This window comes from Chelonoidis abingdonii, chromosome 4, assembly GCF_003597395.2.
Source record: "Chelonoidis abingdonii isolate Lonesome George chromosome 4, CheloAbing_2.0, whole genome shotgun sequence".
Classification (NCBI taxonomy): domain Eukaryota; kingdom Metazoa; phylum Chordata; order Testudines; family Testudinidae; genus Chelonoidis; species Chelonoidis abingdonii.
The window spans coordinates 2,786,795-2,809,969 of NC_133772.1; the positions used below are offsets into that span (position 1 = coordinate 2,786,795).

Sequence of the window (23,175 nt, forward strand, 5' to 3'; positions counted from 1 at the left end):
CCGGGAACCCACTGTAAATACAGAGCAACCCCACTGATGTCAGTGGAATCAGGCCAGGATTCTGATCACTGGGTAAATCCAGAGCAAGCTCAAGGCCCTGCCCCTGTGGGGCAGGCAGTGGGGGAGGTGGGGAAACTGGGAATGGGGTGGGGGGAAGGGGATGACCCTGGGTTGCTGTACAGCAGGTTTGACGTGTCCTTCTCTCTTTCTGTTCTCCCGTTTTGTCCTATCCACTCTTTCGTGCCCTGGGACTCCAACCCGAGTCCCACAGCGCCCTCATATACCCTCCCCCATCAGGGGATTGAGCTCACTGCTTCACCCCCTGCTGGTAGGACCCCTACCCCCCTGTATCCCTCTTATTCTTCCAGGGGTCACTCCCACTTCCTGCACCCCCATATATTCTACCAGGGGTCTCCCTCACTCCATCCCAGCTTGCCCACCCCCATCTGCTTTTCTGTCTCCTGCCCACCCCAGGTCCAGCCCCCAGCACGGGACTCCTGGATTCTGGCCTGATTTGAGAGGGGAGTGGGATCTAGGGGGTAGAGCAGAGGGAGCTGGGCGCCAGGACTCCTGGGTTCTCTCCCCAGCTCTGGGAGGAGAGGAATCACAGCAAGGCCCCAGGTTACAAAAAGAGGGATTTATTTCATTGTCTTTTCACACCAGCATGAAGCCGATTTACAAAGAAGCTTTAGCCGGCGGTTGCCATGAGCTTCCCTGAAATGCAGTTCAACCCTCTTGGCCCCACAAACCCTCCCAGCTCCCCTGCGTCCGCACGCCACGCCCAGCAGAGGGCAGCGCCAATTCTCTCCAGCAGAGGGCAGCACCGACCCCTCGCCCCCACAGGTTTCTAGGCATGTGGACGGTGCATCACCAGTCAGCCATGCCCGATGGGGCGGGGCCTGGGAGTAGACAGCCACGCCCTCTGGGGAAGGGAGGGGCCAGTACAGCCACACCCCCTGGTGAGGGAGGGGCATTGAACCATGTGCTGCCTTCCTTTCATAATCTCCCCAGCCTCCTACCCCTCCCTAAAAGGAGCAGAGGGACAAAAGGAGGAGGTGGCCCAGCTCCCTTGGGGAACAATAAGCAACCTCCCCATGGGGGCTGAGGAGGGAGAGGCCCGGGAGATGAGACAGTCACCCCCTCTGGTGGGAGTGGCAGATAGCCACGCCCTGAGAGTGAAGGGGAGGAGCCTGTGAGCACAGAGCCACGCCCCCATGGGCCCAAAAGAAGGAGGGGCTCTCGGGGAGCAAACAGCTATGGGCCTTGAGAGAGTGGGGCTTAGGGGCTCAGAGCCATATCCTCTAGGGACTTCGGAGGGGGAGGAGTCCTGTGGGGGGGCATATAGCCATAATCTTCCAGGGAGGTGGTACCTGGGAGCACAGATCACATCCCCACGATGGCTGAGGAGGGCAAGGAGCCCAAGGGGATCAGCAGGCTATGCCCACCTGCGGGGGGGGGGATTACCAAACAGCCACACCCTCCAGAGGTGGGAGGAGCCCCAGCGGCACACAGCCACGCCCCCCGAAGGGTGGAGGGGCTCAGGAGGACTGGCTCAGTCCTTCTGGCAGGCAGCTGTCAGGCCCGTTGGGGGGCTGGGCGGCCTCGTCAAGGGGTGGGCCGGGGGCGGGGCCGTGGGTGCGCAGGTGCTTGCGGAGGTCGGCAGCGCCGAGGAAGGCCTTGCCGCAGCGGTGGCAGCCGTGAGGCCGCACCCCGGAGTGGATGCGCTCGTGCTTGCGCAGGCCGGCGCGATCGGAGAAGCCCTTGCCGCACTCGGGGCAGGGGAAAGGGCGCAGGCCGGGGTGGAGCCGCTCGTGCTTGCGCAGGTCGTAGGGTGAGGAGAAGGTCTCCCCGCATTCGGCACAGGTGAGCGCCCCAGGGGCCACCTCCGGGTGCTCCCCTCGCTGGTGGCGCCGCAACGCCGCAGTCTCGCCGAAGGCGGCCCCGCAGAGCCGGCAGATGTGCCGGGCCGTGGCTCCCGCTTCTTCCTCCTCTTCCTCCTCCTCCCCGCCCCGCCGCTCACCGTGGGTCCGCTCGTGCTTGCGGAGGCTGGAAGAGACCACGAAGGTCTTGCCGCAGCGGCCGCACTTGAAGGGCCGCTCGCCTGAGTGCACCCGGTAGTGCTTGGTGAGGCTGGCCCGCTCGGCGAAGCTCTTCCCGCACTCCCCGCACTGGAATGGCCGCTCGCCCGAGTGCACCAGCTGGTGCCGCTTGAGATCCCAGGAGGCCACGAAGGTCTTGTCGCACTGCAGGCACTTGTAGGGCCGCTCACCGGTGTGGATCCGCTGGTGCATGGCCAGGTCAGCCGGCTGGCGAAAAGCTTTGCTGCACTTATCGCACTGGTACGGCTTGACGCCCTGGTGGGCCCGCTGGTGGCGCCGGAAGCTGGAGGGATCTGAGAACATGCGGCCACATTGCGGGCAGAGGAACGGCTTTTCCCCGGAGTGGGTGCGCTGGTGGCTCTGGTAGGACGAGAGCTGGGTGAAGCCTTTGCCGCACTGGCCGCAGCAGTAGGGTTTCTGCTCTGCGTGGATGCGCTGGTGGCAGGTGAGCGAGGAGGAGCGGGAGAAGGCTTTGCCACAGTCGGAGCACAGGAAGGGCTTCTCCCCGGTGTGGCTGCGCTCATGGTTCTTCAGGTCCTTCAGCTCGGCGTAGGTCTTTTGGCAGGCGCTGCACTGGTAGGGGCGCAGGCCGGCGTGGATGCGCCGGTGCTTGCGGAAGACCGAGGGGTCGGCAAAGGCTTTGCCGCACTCGCCGCAGGTGTAGGGCTTTTCGCCTGTGTGGGCCCGCTGGTGGATCTTCAGCTTGGAGAGCGTGCCGTAGCCCTTGGCGCAGTGGGAGCAGCGGAAGGGCAGGTCGCCGGTGTGCCGGGCCATGTGGACGCGCAGGCACACCGGCTGCATGAAGGCCTTGCCGCACTCCTGGCAGATGAAGGGCTTCTCGCCCGTGTGGCTCCGTCCGTGGCTACGCAGTTCCGGCGCCGTCTTGTAGGCCTTGGAGCACTGCAGGCATTGGAAGGGGCGCTCGGCCGAGTGGCTCAGCTGGTGCTTGTGCAGCTGTGAGCGGTCGGGGAACTCCTTGGCGCAGCTGGGGCAGGCGTGCTTGGCCGTGGCAGTGCCCCCCCCAGCGTGGCACTTGGCGTGGCGGAGCACCCGGGGCACGCTGGGGAAGGTCTTGCCGCACGGCAAGCACTTGTAGCGCCGGCCGCACTTGGCATAGATGGCAGCCTCTTCTTTCTCCTCCTCTTCCTCCGAGTCACCCTCCAGCTTCACCACAATGCTCGCTTCGGGCTCCTCCATCTTTGCGGGGGAGGGACAGGGGGTTGCTCTCTAAAAGAGAAGGCAGGGCAGGGTTACAAGGAGGGGTCCATAGTGAGATCAACCCCCCTTTGGACACGGTATGATGGCTGGGATGTGCATGAGGGAAAAACCCCACTTTTTCCACCAATGTGTCCTTTGAGCTGCCTACAGACTGAACTAGCACTGTATAATCCTGCTTTTGCTATGAGTACAGCTATCGGGCTGCCTATAGACTAAACTAGAAAGGTATAATCCCACCTCTAGCTGCTCTAGGGCTGCCTGTAGACTAAATTAGCAAAATATAATCCCACTTCTGCCACCAATGGAGCCATACAGGAGGGGAAGGACAGACCAGCCATTAGGGCACTAACTGAAGGCTCAGGAGATTATTCATGACTCTGCTCTGTCACAGATTCCTTGTGTGATCTTGGCTACATCACTTGTACTCTCTGGGCCTCAGTTTCCTCATTTGTAAAACAAGGTTAATAACAGTTCCTATGTCCTAGCGGGGCTGTGAGCATAAATATCTAAAAGACTGAGGTGCTGAGATACTACGGCAATAGGAGCCAAATAAGTATCTAAAAGAGGAAGACACTAAACCAGGAAAGTAGAATTCCACCACTGGCCTGCACAGAACCTAGATTCAGATACTTATAATCCCATGAGCCCTTGCATGTAGAACAGGTCAATAGTTTATCATCCCACTACTAACACCAACAGGTCAACTGGGAGCACTCAAATGCTGCAGAGAAAAGGGACATGGTTACACAGAGGGCAGACCAGGTATTTATACACTTCCGTGGCTGCGAGTCTTTTGTGTTCAAATGGATAGCCAGACATTTGTTTTGCCACTCCAAGTAGCAATATCCTTAAAATCCAAGAAACATCATAGATCTGTTTTTCAAGGTCATCTATTTGCCTTTTCTTTTTGGTCAAGCACTGTAATGAGGTCACAAAAGGTCTCATTATTTTTGTAGGACCTACAATATTTCCGGATTTAGCCAGCCAGTAGAGGGTGCCCACATTGACGGGGCACGGTAATAGACAGAGGAGTTTCCTCTCAGCATCTTGGATTCTTTAACTGATGTCCTCTGCAGTTAAATTGAGTTTTAAAGACGCTTGGTATTGATGACAAAGCCTCAAGGTTTCCTGGGCACAAATCAGTTCCCCAGAGGGCTCAGGGGCATTAAAATTCTGAGTTCAGGTCTATTTCCGCTTCGTGGCTTTTTGCCTCTCATCAGCCAGCCCTGCTATTTCCTGCTAATCTCAATGGACCCAGCCTTTCCTCCGATATCAGCGCTGATATCCAGATTCCAAAGCCAGAAGGAAATATTGTGATCATCTAGTCTGACCTGCTGGATAACACAGGCCAGAGAACACCCCCCAGAATAATTCATCCATCCATCTTACTTTAAAAACGGTCAGTGACAGAGAATCCACCATGACCCTCAGTAAACTGTTCCAATGGCTAATTACCCTCCCCGTTAAAAATGTCCAACTGCTTTCCAGTCTGAATTTGTCTCCAGCTTCCTGCCATTGGCTCACATTAGACCTCCCTCTGCTAGATCGAAGAGCTTGTTGTTAAATATTTGTTCCTCATGTAGATACTTGTAGACTGGGATCAAGTCGCCCCTGAACCTTCTCGTTGTTAAGACGAAGAGATTGAGCTCTTTGAGTCTATCCCTAATAAGGCAGGTTTGCTAATCCTTTAATCTCACAGCTCTTTTCTGACCTCATCTCCAATTTATCAACACCCTTCTTGAACGGTGGGCACCAGAGCTGGACACAGGATTCCAGCAGTGGTCGCACCAGGCCAAACAGAGGTAGAATAACCTCCCTCTTCCTAGTCGAGATTCCCCTGTCTATGCATCCCAGAATTGCGTTAACTCTCTTGGCTATGGCAGGAGCTCCTGTTCCACTGAACAGGAAAGCAACCTTTTTTCAGAGTCACTGCTTTCCAGGATAGAGTCCCCCAGCACAGCAAGTAAGGCCTGAATTCTCTGTTCCTAGATGGATCCATTTACACTGAGCCATATCAAAACATGTATTGTTTGTCCGAGCCCAGCTATGTTGGATGGGATGGGATGGGATCTGAGTTACTACAGAGAATTCTTTCCTGGGTGTCTGGCTGGTGAGTCTTGCTCACGTAGTCAAGGTTTGGCTGATCACCATATTTGGGGTCGGGAAGGAATTTTCCTCCAGGGCAGATTGGCAGAGGCCCTGGAGGTTTTTCGCCTTCCTCTGCAGCGTGGGGCATGGGTCACTTGCTGGAGGATTCTCTGCAGCTTGAGGTCTTCAAACCACAATTTAAGGACTTCAATAACTCAGACATATGTTAGGGGTTTGTTATAGAAGTGGATGGGTGGGATTCTGTGGCCTGCATTGGGCAGGAGGTCAGACTAGATGATCATAATGGTCCCTTCTGACCTTAAAGTGTATGAGTCTGAGTCTATGAGCTTACCAGGTGAGCCAGATCACTCTGTAACAGTGACCTGGCCTCTTCATGATTTACCACGCCTCTAAAGTTGGTGCTAGCTGCAAACATGATCAGTGACGACTGTATGTTTTTTTCCGGGTCGTTGATAAAAATGTTAACTAGCATAAGGCCAAGAACTGACCCCTGCAAGACCACAACCGCTCAATGATGATTCCCCGTTTAGTTATATTTGGAGACCTATCAGTTAGCCAGTTTTTAATCCACTTAATGTGGGCCGTGTAAATTGTATCGCACTCTAGTTTTTTTAATCCAACGTCGTATGGTACCATGTTTTACAGAAGTCTAAGGATATTTCAACAACACCATTAACTTTATCAACCAAATCTGTAATCTTATAAAAAAAATTAAGTTAGTTTGACAGAATCTATTTTCCGTAAATCCCTGGTGATTTGCATTAATTATATTACTCTCCTTTAATGCTTTATTAATCCAGCCACTATCTCACCCAGGATAATGTCAGGATTACCCAGATCATCCAGGTTACCCTTTTAAAAAAAACTTCCCCAGTGCTCCAAGACTTGCTGAAAAATCAACATTTCGAGACTACAGAGGAAATGCAGACACCAGAGCCCCTTTGGTTTAGGAGCCCTGAGCATGAGGAACAAACAGGGAGTCAGGTGCACAGATCTCTTTGTTGCAAGGAGCACGCAGACATGCAGCAAACATGGGGTCCAGGGCATGGATTGTTTAGTTGCACCGATGAGCAAAGCTAACCGGGTCTCTTTGGGACCAGGAATCGCAAGGGTTAGGGGGCCAGAGACCTGGGGCAGCCCCAGAGAGCAGCAGTTCGCAGGTATTTGCCATTCTGGAGAGTAGCCTCCCCTCTCCCTCCGAGGAATTTTGTGCATCATTTCTCGCTTAGCATTGGACCTGCCTGGAAGCAGAAAGCAATTGCAAAGTGACTGTCTTTAGGACCGGGGGAGGCGAGACGGGTGCAAGGCGGGGGGTCATCCTGCAGAGACAGGGAAAGAACAGCGCAAGGAGGCAGAGATGGGCCGCATTTCTGCGTGGGTTTGCACGGCTCAAATTGCAAAGCAAAATGGCTGTAGCTAGGACCAGGGGAAGGTGGGAAATGCAACCCACAGGGGGGCTAGTAGGTAGGACGGGACCGCCAAGGGGAACTCGCCTCTCTGTGCATTCGAGCTTGGAGGAAAATACCGAGCGGGGCATCAGTTGCATATGTTGCAACACAAGCCAAGCAACATGGCCCGGGGGGGAGAAGAGAGATGTGTGAGGCGAGGCCTTTTGCAAAGGGAAAGCCCCCTCTTCCAAAGAATCATTGTATGGCTCCGCGCTTGCAAAATGGCTGGTTTTAGGACCAAGGGAGGAGACGCCGCCCCAAGGAGGCGATGCAAAAGACAGAGATGCTGGAAAAAGAGTATGCAAAAAAAAAAGAAAAAGGGAAGGGGGTTGTTCATAGTCCCCTTCTCCGCACTGAAATATCGAGATTTTGCAAACGAAAGTCGCCTCGTGAGCCGTGCAAAGGCAGAGAGGGCTCGCGTCAGGGCGCTGGCTCTTGTCGCTGGCAAAATGGTTCTCTCTAGGACCACGGGAGGAGACGCCACCCCGCCTGCTGGGGAAGGGTTTGCAGAGAGGCTGCCCCAGTGTGCACCCGAGGCGGACAAGCCGCCAGGCGACCCAGGCTGTCTCCTGGCAAGGAGCAGGGCCGGTTGCAAAATGGCTGGGTCTAGGACCAGGGAAGAGGCTCTTCCCTAGGAAGGGGGGCAGTTTGCAAAGGGGATTTGTCCCCCCGCGGAGCTGGCGTGAATGCACGGTCTGGGAAGGCTTGCAATGGACTAATCTCTGCCTTACCTGGCTTCTGCCTCGCTTTTGCTGCTGCTGGAGCTGCTGTTGCCCACTCCCTGCTGGAGCGGAATGAGTCAGCCCCTAGGACCCTGAGGGAGAAGAAAACAGTAGAGGAGGGGGGGACGTGGGGGGGAGAAATGCAAAGTAAAGGAACTGCTTAAAGGGATATTAACACCCCCGTTCCATAGCCCAGCAGGCCTCCAGCCCTGGGGGATTTATTGCCTCCAGGTTGCGGGGGCTGCTACACCCCAGGGCCTGGGCGGTGGGGTGGAGGAGGGCAGTTAATTGCAAAGTTAGGAACCTTGCTTCCGGGGGCGCTGTTGGGGGGCGGGAAGAGGTTGGGAGGAGCACCGCAGGAAGTGTGGCGCGCCCTGCACAGCATGGAGGAGACTGTGTGGCCATAACCGGAAGTGTGGCACGCATATCATCCAATGGGAGAGGGGTGGGGGCGGTACAAACTATCATAGGGGACACACCCCCAGCAAGAGGGCTGGCTGGGATGTTGCACAGGGAGGGGGAGAGAACTCAGGAATTCAGGCTCCCAGCCCCCGATCCACCAGCCCCCACTGCCCTCTCAGAGCTGGGAGTGGAACCCGGGAGTGTTGGTTCCCCACTCCACTTGCCAAAAGAACCCAGGAGTCCTGGCTCCCAGCCCCCTGGCTCTAGACCACCAGCCCCCACTCCCCTCCCAGAGCTGGGGACAGAACCCAGGAGTCCTGGCTCCCAGCCTCCTGGCTCTAACCTACCAGCCCCCACTCCCCTCCCAGAGCTGGGGAGAGAACCCAGGAGTCCTGGCACACTGAAGGATTTGACTGTAACATAATAATGTTGGGGGGGGGGTGTCGGGTTTTCTCTGTCACCCCCCCCCCCCCTTGGATGGAAGTTGCAGGGCTTTGGCTTGGAAGAGGCGGGTAACTTGGCCCCAGAAGCAGCGTGTGGGGGACCCTTTAAGAGGGGCACCCCCGGAAGTGCAGCCCGTGCCCAGGCAGGGGGGCGGGCCTCCCGGGAAGCCTTTCTCCGCCGCACATTTCCTGTTTCCTAGCAACAAAAGGAAGTGTTTGCGGTGCCCGAGCCTGGCCGAGGGGGCAGCAGGGCCGGGGGGGTCGCAGGCGCCCCCCGCCCCCCAGCAGCTGGGCAGAGCCGGCGGCTACAGGGGCCGGACCCTGCTCGCCACGAGGGGCGAACCAGAGCCGCCCCCACGGGCTGGGGGGCGAGATTCCCACCCCCGGGGGGGCCGTGGACTTGCCTTGCCCGCCTGGAGACCCCCCCGCAGGGAAATCAGCCCCCGGGGGGGCTGGAGCGGGGAGCCCCCTGCGGCTCCCTGCGTTGGAAGAACTGGGGGTTCGCCCGGCCGGGGCTCTCCTGCCACCCCAGAACTGGGGTTCGCCCCCCGGGATCTGCCTCCAGCGCCCCAGAGCCCTGGGAGCGCCGGTCTCCAGCAGCGGGGGGGTCCCACCCCTGGGATGTGTCGCCCGCCGCTCGGACCCCCCTGGATCCAGAGCCTCGAGCCCCTGGGAGCGTCTGTAGCCAGCAAGTCGGGGTACAGCAGCCGGGCCCCCTGCGATCTGGGGCTCAGGTCCCTCAGCCCGGAGCGCCTGTCTCCACTCGCTGCCTGGACCAGACTTTTGGGGCTCGGAGCCCCCATTAGGTCCTGTATCCGGACCCCGCCGGGATCCAGCATTGAAGATTGAACGCCACCAAAAGTCTGTGCCGGTCCCTCCCCTGGGGGATAAGGCACCCGGGAGGCCCTGCATTTCTGGGGCTCGTCCCTACAAATTTCCTCTCTTCCTTGTACCCTGAAGATCCTGGGTTTGTCTCCGCGTCTGGCTGTCACTTGGGGTGTGACTCCCTCCCTGGAAACTGCTTCAGCTCCCCTGCCCTGGCCTGTGTGTCGCCCCTGGGATGCTTTACTGGACCCTGGAGGTAAGAGGCTGGCTTTGGGGGGTGCTGGGTTGTACTGGGGGTGGTTAGGGCCCAATCTGCGTCCTAAAGCCACATGAAGTCTTTTAAAACACTTTTTCCTGTTGTGCTTATGAAGTGGGTGGAGATTGTTGTTCTCGTTTTATGAATGGATAAACTGTGGCACAGAGACGGGGACTTGCCTGAGGCTGCAAATTGAGTCTCAGAGCTGGGGACCCAGGAGTCCTGGCTCCCAGCACCCTCTGTTCTAACCCACTAGACCTCACTCCTCTTCCAGAGCTGGGGAGAGAACCCCGGAGTCCTGGTTCCAAGCCCCCTCTGCTCTAACCACTAGACCTCACTCCCCTCCCAGAGCTGGGTTTAGATCCCAGAAGTCTTGCTAATTCCTCCCTCCCTGCAATTTTAAAATTAGATGCAATTGTTTCTTGCTCTTCCTTAGCTAAAAATTGTGTAGAATGGCTGTGTGTCCTATATGCCATGTCCCGCCCTAGAAGCAGCTGCATTGCAATGCAGGATGAGTAATCCCCAGGCAACATCGTTATGTGGCTGTTACTCAGCTGACCCTCCCCAGAGTGACAGCATCTCAACACCAGGCGAATCATCCCTGTGCTGCATTGCTGTGCAGCTGTTCCCCTGCTAGCTCACCCCAGAGGCAGCTGCATCTCAGCCTTGAGTGAAATGTATTGTCCTCCAAAACATGCCTTTGCTGTCCTTTTCTCTCCCAAGGTTGTGGAGTGGCCTAATTTACCCGCTTGCTATGAGCACAATCAAGTCACGTTGGAGGCTAGAAACTTTGGAATCCTTTTTTTTTTTTTTTTTTAAAAGGCTTCCAATTATAAAGAGTGACTGAAAGGAAAACAGCCACCCACCCACACCTGCTGGTGGACCCGCCCTGAGAGATTGCTGTTCCTTTAGCAATCTCTGGGCCATTGAAGGCAAATGAGTTACACCGGTCACAAATCTTAAAGTTCCTCCAACAGATTGCGTGTCATGCTGCCAAAAATTCTTCTCCATGGCTTCCACTTCTTATGCTTCATCTCCAGCCCGTGGTGGTTTTTGCTCATGGGGGGCAGAAAACATCCATTGTTAATTTTGCCTTGTCACATAAATCTATATGTTTGGTGCTGACCCCTGCTAGAAGGTATCAAGGCCCCCAACACGTGTGTGTTTTCCCACTCTGATGTTTTGTTGATCTTTAACATGTGGAGCCTACTACAGGTGTTCAGAACCTCAGAAATAATATATGGAGAGATGCCCATCTCACAGAGCTGGAAGGGGCGCTGAAAGGTCATTGAGTCTAGCCCCCTGACTTCACTAGCAGCACCAAGTGTTGATTTTGCCCCAGATCCCGAAGTGGCCCCTTCAAGGTTTGAACTCACAACCCTGGGTTTACCACTGAGCTATCCCTCCCCCCAAGGAATGGCTTGATGGTGCTCAGAAATATGCCGAGGTGATGATATATATATATTTTTTTAGGGGCAAAGGTTACAAATTAATAATAAATTGTGTGTCTTTTCTCTGGTGCATCTGAGTTATATTTAGCACTTTATTTACCTCTTTACAGGTGGCAATATGGAGTCATGCACTTTTCTAATTACTATAATTAAACCAGTGTGCCTTAAGTTAGCTGTGCCCTAGTCAAGGAGAAGACACGTATTGCAGGTGTTGATGATAGCCTTACTAAACATGAGTTGGTATCTGTTTTCCACAGGTACTGATGAGGAAACTGAGGCACAGGGAAGGGAAATGACTTACCCTGTTTGGTCATAGAATATCAGGGTTGGAAGGGACCTCAGGAGGTCATCTATCCCAACCTCCTGCTCAAAGCAGGACCAATCCCCAGACAGATTTTTGCCTCAGATCCCTAAGTGGCCCCTTCAAGGATTGAACTCACAACCCTGGGTCTAGCAGGCCAACACTCAAACCACTGAGCCATCCCTCCCGTGCTCTATGGGTTGAGTGACTCAGCAGTCAAAGACACAAAGTATAGAACTCGGGCGTCCTGACTCCCAACCTCCACTAACCCCGAGAGCAGCAGTTCTCAGCCAGGTTCCGAGGTCCCCTGGGGCAGCCGTGAGGAGGTTTCAGGGGGATCCGCCAAGCAGGGCCAGCATTAGAGTCACGGGGGGCCAGGGCTGAAGGAACTTTACTTCACGGGGCCCTCTGTGGTGTGGGGCCTCGGGCAACTGCCCTATTTGCTACCTCCTAATGCCAGCCCTGGCTTTTATATGCAGAAAAACTGTTGTTGTGGCACAGGTGAGCTGTGGAGTTTTTATAGCTTGTTGAGTGAGGGCCTTAGAGAGAAAAAGGTTGAGAACCCCTGTACTGGAGTCCTGTCCCCTCTCAGGGCCAGCCATGGAACCCAGGAGTGCTGGCTCCCAGCTGCCCCTCCCACACACTTCAACCCACTAGACCCCATGCCACTCCCAGAACTGGGGAGAGAACCCAGAAATTCTGATTTCTTTTGGGAGAGAACTGAGTGTTTGTGACAGTGAAGGGTGTAGATCCCTGACCTGGGCGCGCACAGTTCTGCAAGTGCCCCTCAGTGTCGTTCCGCAGACCCTTGCGATGCCAGCTCTGGGCTCCCCCGCCCCCTCTGCTCTGCTAGTGCCCCTCCGTTCTGCTGTGCAACCCCAGGCTTTTCTTAAACCGAGTAATCATCCAAAACCTGACACAAACGAGGAAGCCGGGGAAGGAGGTCTGCTGACTGTTTCATTTGTAACCTGTACTCGGCCTAGAGCTAGTCTGCGGAGGGGACAGCTTAGTTCCTTTGCGTCCCAGAGACAGTTGTCCGTGACTGGTGGTCTGCCAGGCAGGCCGGTCAGCTTCATTTCCCTACTCAGACACACTGAGACATCAGATGTCTGTCTTCAGTTTCTTACATGCTGTTTTATGTAGAACAAGACTCCTAGGTTCTGTCCCCAGCTCTGGGAGGGGAGTGGGGTTGAGTCAGTTGGAGGAGGGCTGGGAACCAGGATTCCTGGGTTCTCTCCCTGGCTCTGCTGTGTGGCATTTGCTGTCTGATATCCTTCCACCCATCAGGGTATCAAATAGCATAGCCCAGGGTAACCCTGTCTGGTCCTCATTTTTGTGTCTCCTTGGGCTTAGCTCCCCTGGTCTGGAGAGGATGAAGCCATGGGTCTGGTAGCAGCTGGGCGTGAGCTTGTATGTGGGACACTCATTTGATGGTGTTTTAATTCCTCTTCCCTTGCCTGTTTCCCCACAGCTGCCGCCTTGGGATGCCGTAAAGAGCCAGAGGAGGAGGAGGAAGAAGCAGGAGGAGATGCAGGCTCATTGTGGCGGAAACGGAGCTTTCCGGGCTGCCGGCCCAGCCCTGTGAAGCCAGCGGAGAGAGTGCCCTCCTGCCGTCCGATGTGAGCGATGGAAGAGCCCGGCTGTGAGCCGAGCCAGCCACAGGGGGAGGAGCGGCCGTTCAAATGCGGGCAGTGTCAGCGTAGCTACCGCCACGCTGGCAGCCTGGTCAACCACCGGCGCACCCACGAGGTGGGACTCTTCACCTGCCTGCTGTGTCGCAAGGAGTTCTCCAACCCCATGGCCCTGAAGAATCACCTCCGCATCCACACTGAGGAGAGGCGCCACCGGTGTCCGGACTGCGGCCGCAGCTTCCGCGTTGCCTCCCAGCTGGCCAGCCATCGCCATTCAGCCCACGCCAGCCATGGCCAGAAGGGGGAGGAGGACGGGGGGAACAACTTCCAGCAAGGGCAGGACTCCTCATCATCGGATGCCGATGTTTTCCCCACGCTAGAGGGCGGCGGCGCTGGGACTTTGCTGAGCAACCTGGAGAAATACATCGCTGAATCAGTGGTGCCGGCCGACTTCTCCCAGTTGGAATTCCCCGGCAAAGCGGAGGAAGGCCAGGAGGCCCCTGGCGTGCCGGCAGAGGAGCGGCGCTATAAATGCAACCAGTGCGATAAGGCCTACAAGCATGCGGGCAGCCTCACCAACCACAAGCAGAGCCACACCCTGGGCGTCTACCAGTGCGCCGTCTGCTTCAAGGAGTTCTCCAACCTCATGGCGCTCAAGAACCACTCCCGGCTGCACTCGGAGTACCGCCCCTACAAGTGCCCGTTGTGCTGCAAGGCTTTCCGCCTGCCCAGTGAGCTGCTGAGCCACCAGAAGGCCCATGAGAAAGCCCGCTGGGCTGGGAGAGCCCCCTCGGAGGGATCGGAACACAGCGTCTCGGAGGAGGACTCCATTGAGACTTCGGCCAAGCTGGATATCTACCAGCTGCCGGCGGCTGCCTTCGGAGAGGGCGCCCCCTGCAGTTTGAAGGACGGGGCGAAGGCTGGAGGCGGGGACCGGGGCAATCCGGATGGGGAGCTGTGCGTGAGGTGTGGGGGAAGCTTTGCCGATGAGGAGGAGCTGAGGAACCACAGCTGCCTCTATCCGGAGGAGGAGGAGGAAGAGGAGAAAGAGGATGGGGGAGGCTTGGCCCAACCCACGATGGATTCGGAGGGAGCCTGGGAGGCCAGTGGTAAGGACGGAGACCAAGCGCGGCCCTACCGGTGCGGGGAGTGTGGCCGGACCTACCGCCATGCTGGCAGCCTCATCAACCACAAGAAAAGCCACCAGACGGGCGTCTACAGCTGCAACTTCTGCTGCAAGCAGCTCTTCAACCTGGCGGCCCTCAAGAACCACCTGCGGATACACCTCAAATCCAAGCCGGCTTCCCGGCCCGGCCTCCAGTACTCCTGCCCCCCAGCGCCCGAAGAGGCCACTTGCCACCTTGACCAGAGCCCCACAGAGCCAGCTGGTGGGGAGAGGGCCACGGAGCCACCAGGTTGTGGGGAAGCAGATGGAGGAGGTGTTCTCAAAGAGGAGGAGACTGGTTGTGTGGAGGAGGAAGAGGACGGGCCATCAGAGGAGAGGCCTTACCGCTGCGGGGAGTGCGGCCGGACCTACCGGCACCGGGGTAGCCTGGTCAACCACCGGCACACCCACCGGACGGGCATCTACCAGTGCTCCCTGTGCCCTAAGCAGTACTCCAACCTGATGGCCCTACGCAACCACGTCCGCATGCATTTCCGAGCAGCGCGGGGCAAGGAGCGGGGGAGTTACGCCTGCACCAGCTGTGGAGAGAGCTTTGAGGAGGAGGCAGAATTCCAGTGGCACCAGCTGCGCCATGCACCCGGGGATGCCGCCCCCTGCCCCCAGGAGGAGAAGGAGGAGAAGGAACCGGGCAGTGTCCACACGCGGGAGGCGGCGCTGCTGCTGGCCATCAAGCGAGATGTGGAGGAATTGGAGGCGGCAGGGCCAGCGCCGGGGATGTCTCACATCTGTGGCTGCTGCGGGATGATCTTTCACGACCTGGGCAGTTTACAGAGCCACGCCCTGGCGCACGGCGATGGGGAAACTGGCACGGGAGAGGGTGAGGCGGAGCCGCCAGGCAGACGGGTGTACAGCTGTGAACTCTGTGGCAAGTCCTACCGCCACTCGGGCAGCCTGATCAACCACAAACAGACGCACCAGACGGGGGATTTTGAGTGCTCGCTCTGTGCCAAACGCTTCTCCAATGTGGCTGCCTTCAAGAGCCACTTACGTGGACACCAGAAGCCGAGGAAGGGCCGAGCGGGGGCAGAGGAGGAAGAGGAAGGGAGTGTGGCAGAGGCGGAGCCCAGAGATGCCCCTGATGGCACAATGCAGCCGGACGGAAGTGGAGATGTCGGGCGTGGTGGCCCAGAGAGTACCCGGGTTGGAGAGGAGGGGACGCTGGGCGAGGAGGAGTCCCAGCGGAGCTACAATCTGCGGGGAGGCAGCGCGGTGAACGGCTGGCAACACCTGAAAGAGGAGGAGGAGGGCAAAGCTTCACCGCCCAGCAGCCCCAACTCTCAGCCCTACCCGTGTGAAATCCTTGACCACAAGCACAGCCAGCAGCTGGGCATATACCAGTGTTCCCTGTGCCCGAAGGAGTATTCAAACCTGGAGGCACTGAAGAGTCACTTCCGTGGCCATGCCACGGCCCAGCAGCCGGGCGCCAGCACCGAGGAACGTCCCTTCCTTTGCAGCCTCTGTGGCATGATCTTCCCAGGCGAGACGGACCTGCAGCACCACCATGGCTTGGCTCATGACAGGGAGGGGGAGCCTCAGGAAGGCAGCTTGGAGGCTGGCAAGGATGCAGCTTTTCCCAGGCTCCAGCAGGAGGTGGAGGGGCGCCCAGATGAGCGCGATGGGGAGGAAGAGATGCTCCTCTCCCATATCTGTGGCTACTGCGGGCAGACGTTCGACGACATGGCAAGCCTTGAAGAGCACAGCCTGGGCCACCGAGAGGAGAAGGAAGCGGCGCTGGCTGATACCACCATCCAGCTGCGGCTGGGACCGCGTCCAGAGCTGCCAGAGGAGCAGAAATCCGGCCTGACGCCCCCAGACAGCCGTCCCTATGCCTGTGGGCAGTGTGGGAAAACCTACCGGCACGGCGGCAGCCTGGTCAACCACAAGAAGACCCACCAGGTCGGAGATTACCAGTGTGGCGTCTGCTCTCGTCAGTACCCCAACCTGTCTGCCTACCGCAACCATCTCCGTAATCACCCCAAGTGTAAGCTGAATGACAGCCGGCCAACCGGCAACGGGGACAGTGTACGGAAGGAGACAGCGCTCCCACACGGCAGGGAGGGAGGAGAGGCGGCTGTGGCCCCAGCTCACGGAAAACAGGACCCAGGCGGCAGCGATGGCGAGGAGTGCAAGCTGCACGTGTGTGATGTCTGTGGGGAGCTGTGCCAGGGGGCAGCAGGGCTGGAGGCACACTGTGCCGCTCAGCACCCGGAGGAGGAGGAAGAGCTGGTCAGCGTTGCCGAGGAGGAGGGTGGCAGCGGCGGCAGTGGGGAGGAAGGTGCTGCGTCAGAGCGCCCTTTCTGCTGCGAGCAGTGCGGCCGGAGCTACAAGCATGCGGGCAGCCTGATCAACCACAAGCAGACCCACAAGACGGGCCTCTTCCGCTGCGCCATCTGCCAGAAGCTCTTCTACAACCTCATGGCCCTGAAAAACCACAACCGCATTCACTTCGAGACCAAGCGCTACAAGTGCACCCAGTGCCCCAAGGCTTTCCGCCTCCAGAAGCAGCTGGCCAGCCACCAGCGTGTCCACCGTGAGAGGAGACCGCCACTGCCTGCCTCATCCTCCAGAAAGTTGGCTCACGCCAAGAGAGCAGGCAAGGCCCAGACCGACGGTGGTGGGGTCTCAGAGCCGCCCGCTGCCTCCAAGAAGGACCCCGAGGAGCGGCCATACCGGTGTGAGCAATGTGGGCGGACCTACCGCCATGCCGGCAGCCTTCTCAACCACCGCAGGAGCCACAAGACCGGCCATTACTGCTGCCCCGTCTGCCCCCGGGCCTACCCTAACCTCATGGCCCTCAAGAACCATCAGCGCATCCACTTTGAGGTCAAGCGCCACCGCTGCCCTGACTGTGGCAAAGCCTTCAAATGGCAGAGGCAGCTAGTGAGGCACCAGCTGATCCATGCCCAGCGTCGGCCTCGTCCTGGCAGCAGGAGCTCCCCTGGCCGCCCCTTACTGGAGGGCAGTAGCCTTGTCCAGAGCAAGACGGCACGAGAATGGCGGGCCGCCCGGAGGGAGCAGGGTGGCAGCCACGTTGATGCCTCAGGTGGCCGCGGTGACGGTGGCCATCTTGGCACTACCTCAGGTGGCCATGTTGATGGTACCTCAGGCCCTCATGTTGACAGCAGCCATGTTGGCAGTGCATCAGTTGGTGCCTCAGGTGGCCATGTTGGTGGTGCCTCAGGCAGCCATGTTGATAGCAGCTCTGTTGGCGGTACCTCAGGCAGCCATGTGGGCAGTGCATCAGTTGGTGCCTCAGGCGGCCATGTTGACACTGGCACTCAAACCCCAGTGGGTGTCACTCAGGCACCCCTTGGCCCTTTCCAGTGCCTGGTCTGCCCCAAGCAATTTCCCACCCCATCAGCCCTCAAGAACCATGGCCGGGTCCACACTAAGAAGCGGTTCGAGTGCTCGGAGTGCGGCAAGGCCTACCGGGCCTCTCGGGACTTGGTCCAGCACCTGTGGCGGCACCAGGCCGAGGCAGAGGCTGGGGCCACTCCTGGCACCAACGGCCTGGTGGACCAGCGCCCCTACAAGTGCGACCGTTGCGAGCGGACGTACCGCCATGCTGGCAGCCTCCTCCACCACAAGAAAGTCCACACCACCGGTCTCTACCGCTGTCCTGCCTGCCTAAAGGAGTTCCACAACCTCCTGGCCCTCACCTACCACCTCCGCACCCACTCGGACAAGAAAGGCCGCCGCTGTCCGGACTGTGGCCAAGCCTTCAGGACTTCCAGCCGGCTGGCCAGCCACGCCAAGGCCTGCCATGGCCAGGTTGGCTGTGCTGAAGTCGGCCACGCTGCCACAGGAGGGGCCCAGGGGCCTGAGGCAGGCTCCTGCCAGGACGCAGGGGTGGATGGCAGTGCCACTGCCGCCATGGGGCAAGTTAGCTGAGGGTCGTGTGAATGACTGTGCGAATGTGTGGGTGGGTGGGGGACGAGAGGGGATGGAGAGATGGAGGTGGGGAGTCAATGTCGATTGTTGTCCTAGCACCAAATCATTAGGAAGGGGAGGAATTTTCAGAGGCACAAATGGAGTTGGGTGGGAGAGGTGCCCAGTCTGCCAGTGGGAGGGAGGCAGTTTGTGGGTGCCATGGAATAATCAGTGAGGGAGGGTTTGGGGTGGACCCCAGTTCTCCAATGGATGGGTGAGGGGAAACAGTGTTCGTTTGATTCTCTGCTGCCTTTTGTGCCTCTGAGAACTTTCCCTTTAACCCTGTGTTACCTTGTTTCGGCCCTCAATTCAGGAGAGATCTTAAGCATCCGCTTTACTCTAAGCACGTGCTTTAAAAACTTGATTGCAATCAATTGGATTTATCAGCTTGGCTGTAGTTCTCAACAGATTCCACTGAAATTGGTTCAGATGATGCTCCAGTGATCTCTTGCACAGGAGCCTAAACGTTGTGGTTTTTTTTTTTTTTTTTTAAAAAAGCCACACACAACATTGGTGCCATGTTTTTATTTTGGTTTGGTTTGGTTTTTTGACGTCTGTAGAATTTAATTTTCTGGTTTGTTTTGACCAGTTCCCAGCTCCTTTTTAAATGGTGTCTGTTATTGGAGAAGAAGGACATTTTAAAAATTGCTTTCATTTGAAAAAATAATAATTTTGCCCCTAAAAATTGACACGTGGAAAAAATAGCCTCCTTTTTACCTCCCCCCTCCCCAAAATTGGTTAAGATGCCCCTGCAAAAAGTCTAAATATATTTAATTTCAAATATCTGTAATTTAACAAAAACTTTTAAAAATAGACACATCTTGTCTGAGACTGTTCTGTTGTGTTTTTTTGGAAGAGGGCGAAAATTATATATACAAATTTTAAATTTCCTCCTCAATCAGCAAAAGTTGGTCTTAAAAAAACAACAACAAACTTTAAAAAAAAAAAAAAAAAAAAGAGGAAACAAACGAATAAAAAGGGGCACGTTTTGTACTGAGAGCAAATTGCCTTAACTGTAATAATTTTCCTCCCAAAATAAAAACAAATTTTTTTTAAAAAGAACTAAATTTCTGTATAAGGCAAAAAGGAAAATACACATTTTAACGCTCCCTTCCCCCCCAGAAAAGAATCAAATCTGAATTTTAAACCAACGTTTCCCTTGTGAACAACACACATTTGAAACAATTTGCTTAGAGACCCCATTTATGGGGCGGGGGAGGGAAAACAACAGCCCAGAAAACAGTACCAGTCTTTCAAGAGAGAAAAATGTTGGGGTGTTTTCAACTGAGGTATTGAATTGTGATCGTAGAAAAAATGTCCTCCTTCGTGGTTTGGGATAAAAGATATTATACCTCCCAGAAATAGTTATCACTGTGCTACTGATCCAAGATGTATGAATATTTTTTATTGTCCTACGGTGCAGAATATGTAAGTGTATTGCAGAAATCCTGATGGTACTCAGACCTCTCACACAAAGCAATCTTTTCTTTTAGAAACGCCAACAGTTAAATTTGTTCTGTGTTTGTCTCGGTACGTGGAATGGTTTTAAAGGAAGATTCTGTCCTCCCTACTCCAACCACAAAACCAAAGTCCCAGCCCCCTCCATTCTAACCCATTAGACTCCTCTCCCAGAGCTGGGGATAGAACCCAGAAGTCCTGACCCCCAGCCCCTCGCCATCCCCCGCTCTAACCATTAGTCCTTGCTCCCCTCCTGGAACCATGTTAATATTTAAGTGACTCTTGTTCTTCCCCCAGCTGTAATTTGGTGGCTCTGCTGTGTGGAATAAAAACCAATAAAGCTGGGGGTTTCCTGCCCACTTACATTCAACTCTGTTATTTGTAAGCAGCTAAAGTCTGAGTTCCCTACAGCACTGCTCTCTGGACTCTATCCTGCCTTCGCCACAGACTAATCTTAGACCCAGACTAGAGAATGCCCTGACTCAGTTTCCCCAGCTCTTTAGCTACCTCCTTCCTGGTGGAGTAAAGCTTTTAAAGTAGCTTGCTTGATCTGTGCCTGTACAGCACCTTGCACAGTGGTCCTGGCGTACAGCCAGGCTTCTCGGGCTGTAGTGAGAGACATAATAGAAAGGCAGGATGCGGTAGACTCACTTCTGCCCCCTTGTGTGCTGCTGGTGGTGGTGCGCGAAAAGCAGTTTCCACCTATCTAACGAGACACAGATTGTTTTGTGATGATTATTTTAAAATGTCATTGCTGCCTAGGAGAACCGAGCCTGGACTGGGCCCCTGCATCTTGGGCATCTTTCAAAACTCCTGTCGTTAATGATAAAACGGGTTTTATCTAATGAGAAGTGGAGACCAAGTCCTGCTCCCGATAGCCCTTTATTGAGCCTTTCCACCCACTCACCGGCTGGCCCTGGGATTCTCATTCATTTTTCCACCCAACCATCCGCCTCGAGAGAGAGGGCTGGTTTGATCCCCTCGTGCATATGTATGATCTGTGATACGCTTATAAATTCGGCAAAGCCCTGGTGCTTGTTTTATAAACAAGCATCTCGGCTTCCTATTCTCTCTGTCTCTGTTTCTCTCTCTCTTCTGTTTTTCGTTTTGAAATACAGCCCAGCCCATACGATAGCAACAATATTTGCTCTCCGGATCCCAGCCGAGATTTCTTATTGCAAGACAGGTCTTAGAAAGGTGACATTAAGTTTCTTAGGGTCTTGTCTAAACACGAAAAACGTTTTTTATATTCCATCCCTGTTGGAAAATTTTAGAAGGAAGCTAAATTAGTCTGTTTTTAATTTTTCAGGAGTGCTGGGGGGGTTAACTTTCTCCTGAAAATTCAATTTTTTGGGCAAAAGTTCTATTTTTTTTTTTAAAGCTGGAAACTGAATAGTTTTGATTTTAGAAATGCTTCCGCAGTGCCTGCTGGGAGGTGTAGTTCAGGGGCCTCATCTTTCTCTTCTCTCTTATAGGCTGACCCAGAAGCCCAGCCTATATTTCCTATGATGCACCATGGTTGTTCCTCTTGAGTTGCTGCAGTGTATCATGGGAATTGTAGTTTGATTACTTCATGTTCTCCATTCTCCTGGCAGGCTGCACTACTTGGTTGAATTATATTTCCAATGAGGGAACACCTCTGCAAGATGGGAGAACATGGTGCATCATGGGAGATATAGGCCACTCATGGAACATGGCTTCCAGAAGCAAATGAGAGCATGAGATGCCTGAGCTATACCTCCCATGATGCACACAGTCTCCAGTCTGGGAGAGGGGAAGCAGTGCACCATGGGAAGCCTTGACCGTGGTGCATCATGGGAAAGGTAGTCTGATTGAGCAGCCTGAGCCATAGAAGAGAATAGGGACATGAGGTAATGGACCTTTGCCTCCCATGAGGCAGCGCTGGGCTCTCTCCAAATAGCAATATTTCAATTTCCAGCTATTTGCATGGTCTCGGTTTTTTTTTTTTTTGACAACAACTTGAAAATTTCTGGGGAAAACTCATCCTTTTTTGTAAAAACCCAATTTTCTACCAAAAAAAACCCCAGTGCAGGTGACAAGTTTTCACCTGATGTAATTAATACAGGAGTGTCCCCAGCATGGATGAAGTTGTACTGGCATAAAGGTGCTTCTTCCAGTGTAACTATTCTCGTACAGGAAGGGCATTAAGCTACACCAATACAAGACACATTTATCGTGTAACTGGCTCCATGTTTCATTGTCCTGCTGGAACTATATCAGAGAAGAAATCACCCCCTGATTGCCAAGGTAATACCAGGACAAAATTTATAGCTGGACAAACAGATCCTCTTAACTGGAACTCTCATCATTCTTTGATCATTGCTTGTCTCAGAGCAGCTACTAGAAATATTTCTGCAGAGGGGATGAGAGGCGAAGGACACGGCGGCCTTGGCGTAGTTAGCTTTCCTTAGCTAGGTTTATCTGATCTAGTGGGGAAGGGGAATTTTCCCTTTAAAAAGTCTTCTGGCCTCCGAGCGTAGAGGTGGGTCCACTGCTCAAGTTGCTATCGAGTGCGTTGGACTTTTATTTCCAGCTGATCGTTAGTGAAATTCGGGGACAAAGTTTGTATAAGAAGAAAATGTTGGTTAGACTTTTGTGTGTGGGCGGGGGCGACATAGGGAAATACGTTGTATTTAAGATGTTTTGTTTTTTATTAATTAACTAAAAAAATCTCACCAAGAAAAAACTCGACCCCACTCAGGTCGGATCATTTTGTTGTTTTTAAGTACTCGGTCAGAGTCCGAACACAGGGGCTCCTGAAAGCACGGAGACAAAGGTCCTGCAGCTACGTTGGAAGTGTTTTGGTTTAGTTCTGTGGGTGACCTTTGTACCAGTATAATACCTAGTGCTTTCCAGCAGCAGCTCCCAACTCGCTTTGTGGAGGAGGTCGGTGGTGTTATCCCCATTTTGCAGAAAGGTAAACTGAGGCTGGCATGTCACAGCTGGCCACTGGTGGAGCTGGGAATAGAATCCAAGTCTGGCAGTAGACTGCTCCAACCACTAGACCCCCCCGTCATACCTGTATCTACACACCTGTAGCAATCGCTACCTGTTTAAAAATCCTGAGTTTTTATTTAAAAAAAACAGTGAAGAGTTGGGGGGAAATCTTCATGTGCCTGGCGGATCATTGTTTTGCCCGAAGGTTGAGAGCCAGCCCCACACTTTGTTAAAGCTCAGGTTCTTGTGCGTGATCCCATGGACTCCTGGAGCTGGGCTCTGTGCAGGCCTCATGATTTAAACCTGCCCTGGGCTGTTTCCCTTTCTATAGTTTACAGTGTGCTCGAGTGGCGTTTGAGGGGAGCTTGAAGTTAAGCAGAGGCCTGATCGTTTGTGGGATCCCTTCCTGAAAGCAGCGGTGGCCTTGACTTCCTCAGCTAGAACCTTTTTATCCTGTGTTTGTAATGGGGTAGGTTTACGCAGCCCCCCTCAAGCACCCCTTGTTGTGCCAGATGCTACATGGACCCCCCCCCCCCGGGTAAGATCTAGGCCCCCATCATGCCAACTGGTCCACAGACCCCTCCACCCCAACCAAGATTCTGGCTTCTGTTGTGCCAGGTCTTGCACAGAGACAGCGCTGGGAGTCCAGAAAACAGGTCACTTCTGTTTTACAGTGGGGGAAACCAACGCCCAGCAATTTGGAAGGATTTGCCCAACATCACAGGCAGTGAGGTATGG

At 55.0% G+C, this 23,175-nt stretch overlaps 2 protein-coding genes across 2 annotated transcripts; one reads left to right on the plus strand and one right to left on the minus strand.

Annotated features, from left to right (window-relative positions):
* Positions 1 to 622: 622 nt before the first annotated feature.
* ZNF668 (zinc finger protein 668) lies at positions 623 to 7,904 on the minus strand. Its single transcript, XM_075064734.1, has 2 exons — positions 7,606 to 7,904; positions 623 to 3,326 (listed from the first exon to the last, which is right to left on the minus strand). Exon 2 carries the CDS (start codon positions 3,294 to 3,296, stop codon positions 1,539 to 1,541), a length of 1,758 nt encoding a protein of 585 aa, XP_074920835.1. The 5' UTR covers positions 3,297 to 3,326; positions 7,606 to 7,904; the 3' UTR covers positions 623 to 1,538.
* A 670-nt stretch (positions 7,905 to 8,574) lies between these two features.
* Positions 8,575 to 18,497, plus strand: ZNF646 (zinc finger protein 646). Its single transcript, XM_032763939.2, has 2 exons — positions 8,575 to 9,522; positions 12,746 to 18,497. The coding sequence occupies exon 2, from the start codon at positions 12,901 to 12,903 to the stop codon at positions 17,980 to 17,982; it is 5,082 nt and encodes a 1,693-aa protein (XP_032619830.1). The 5' UTR covers positions 8,575 to 9,522; positions 12,746 to 12,900; the 3' UTR covers positions 17,983 to 18,497.
* The last annotated feature ends 4,678 nt before the right edge of the window (positions 18,498 to 23,175 follow it).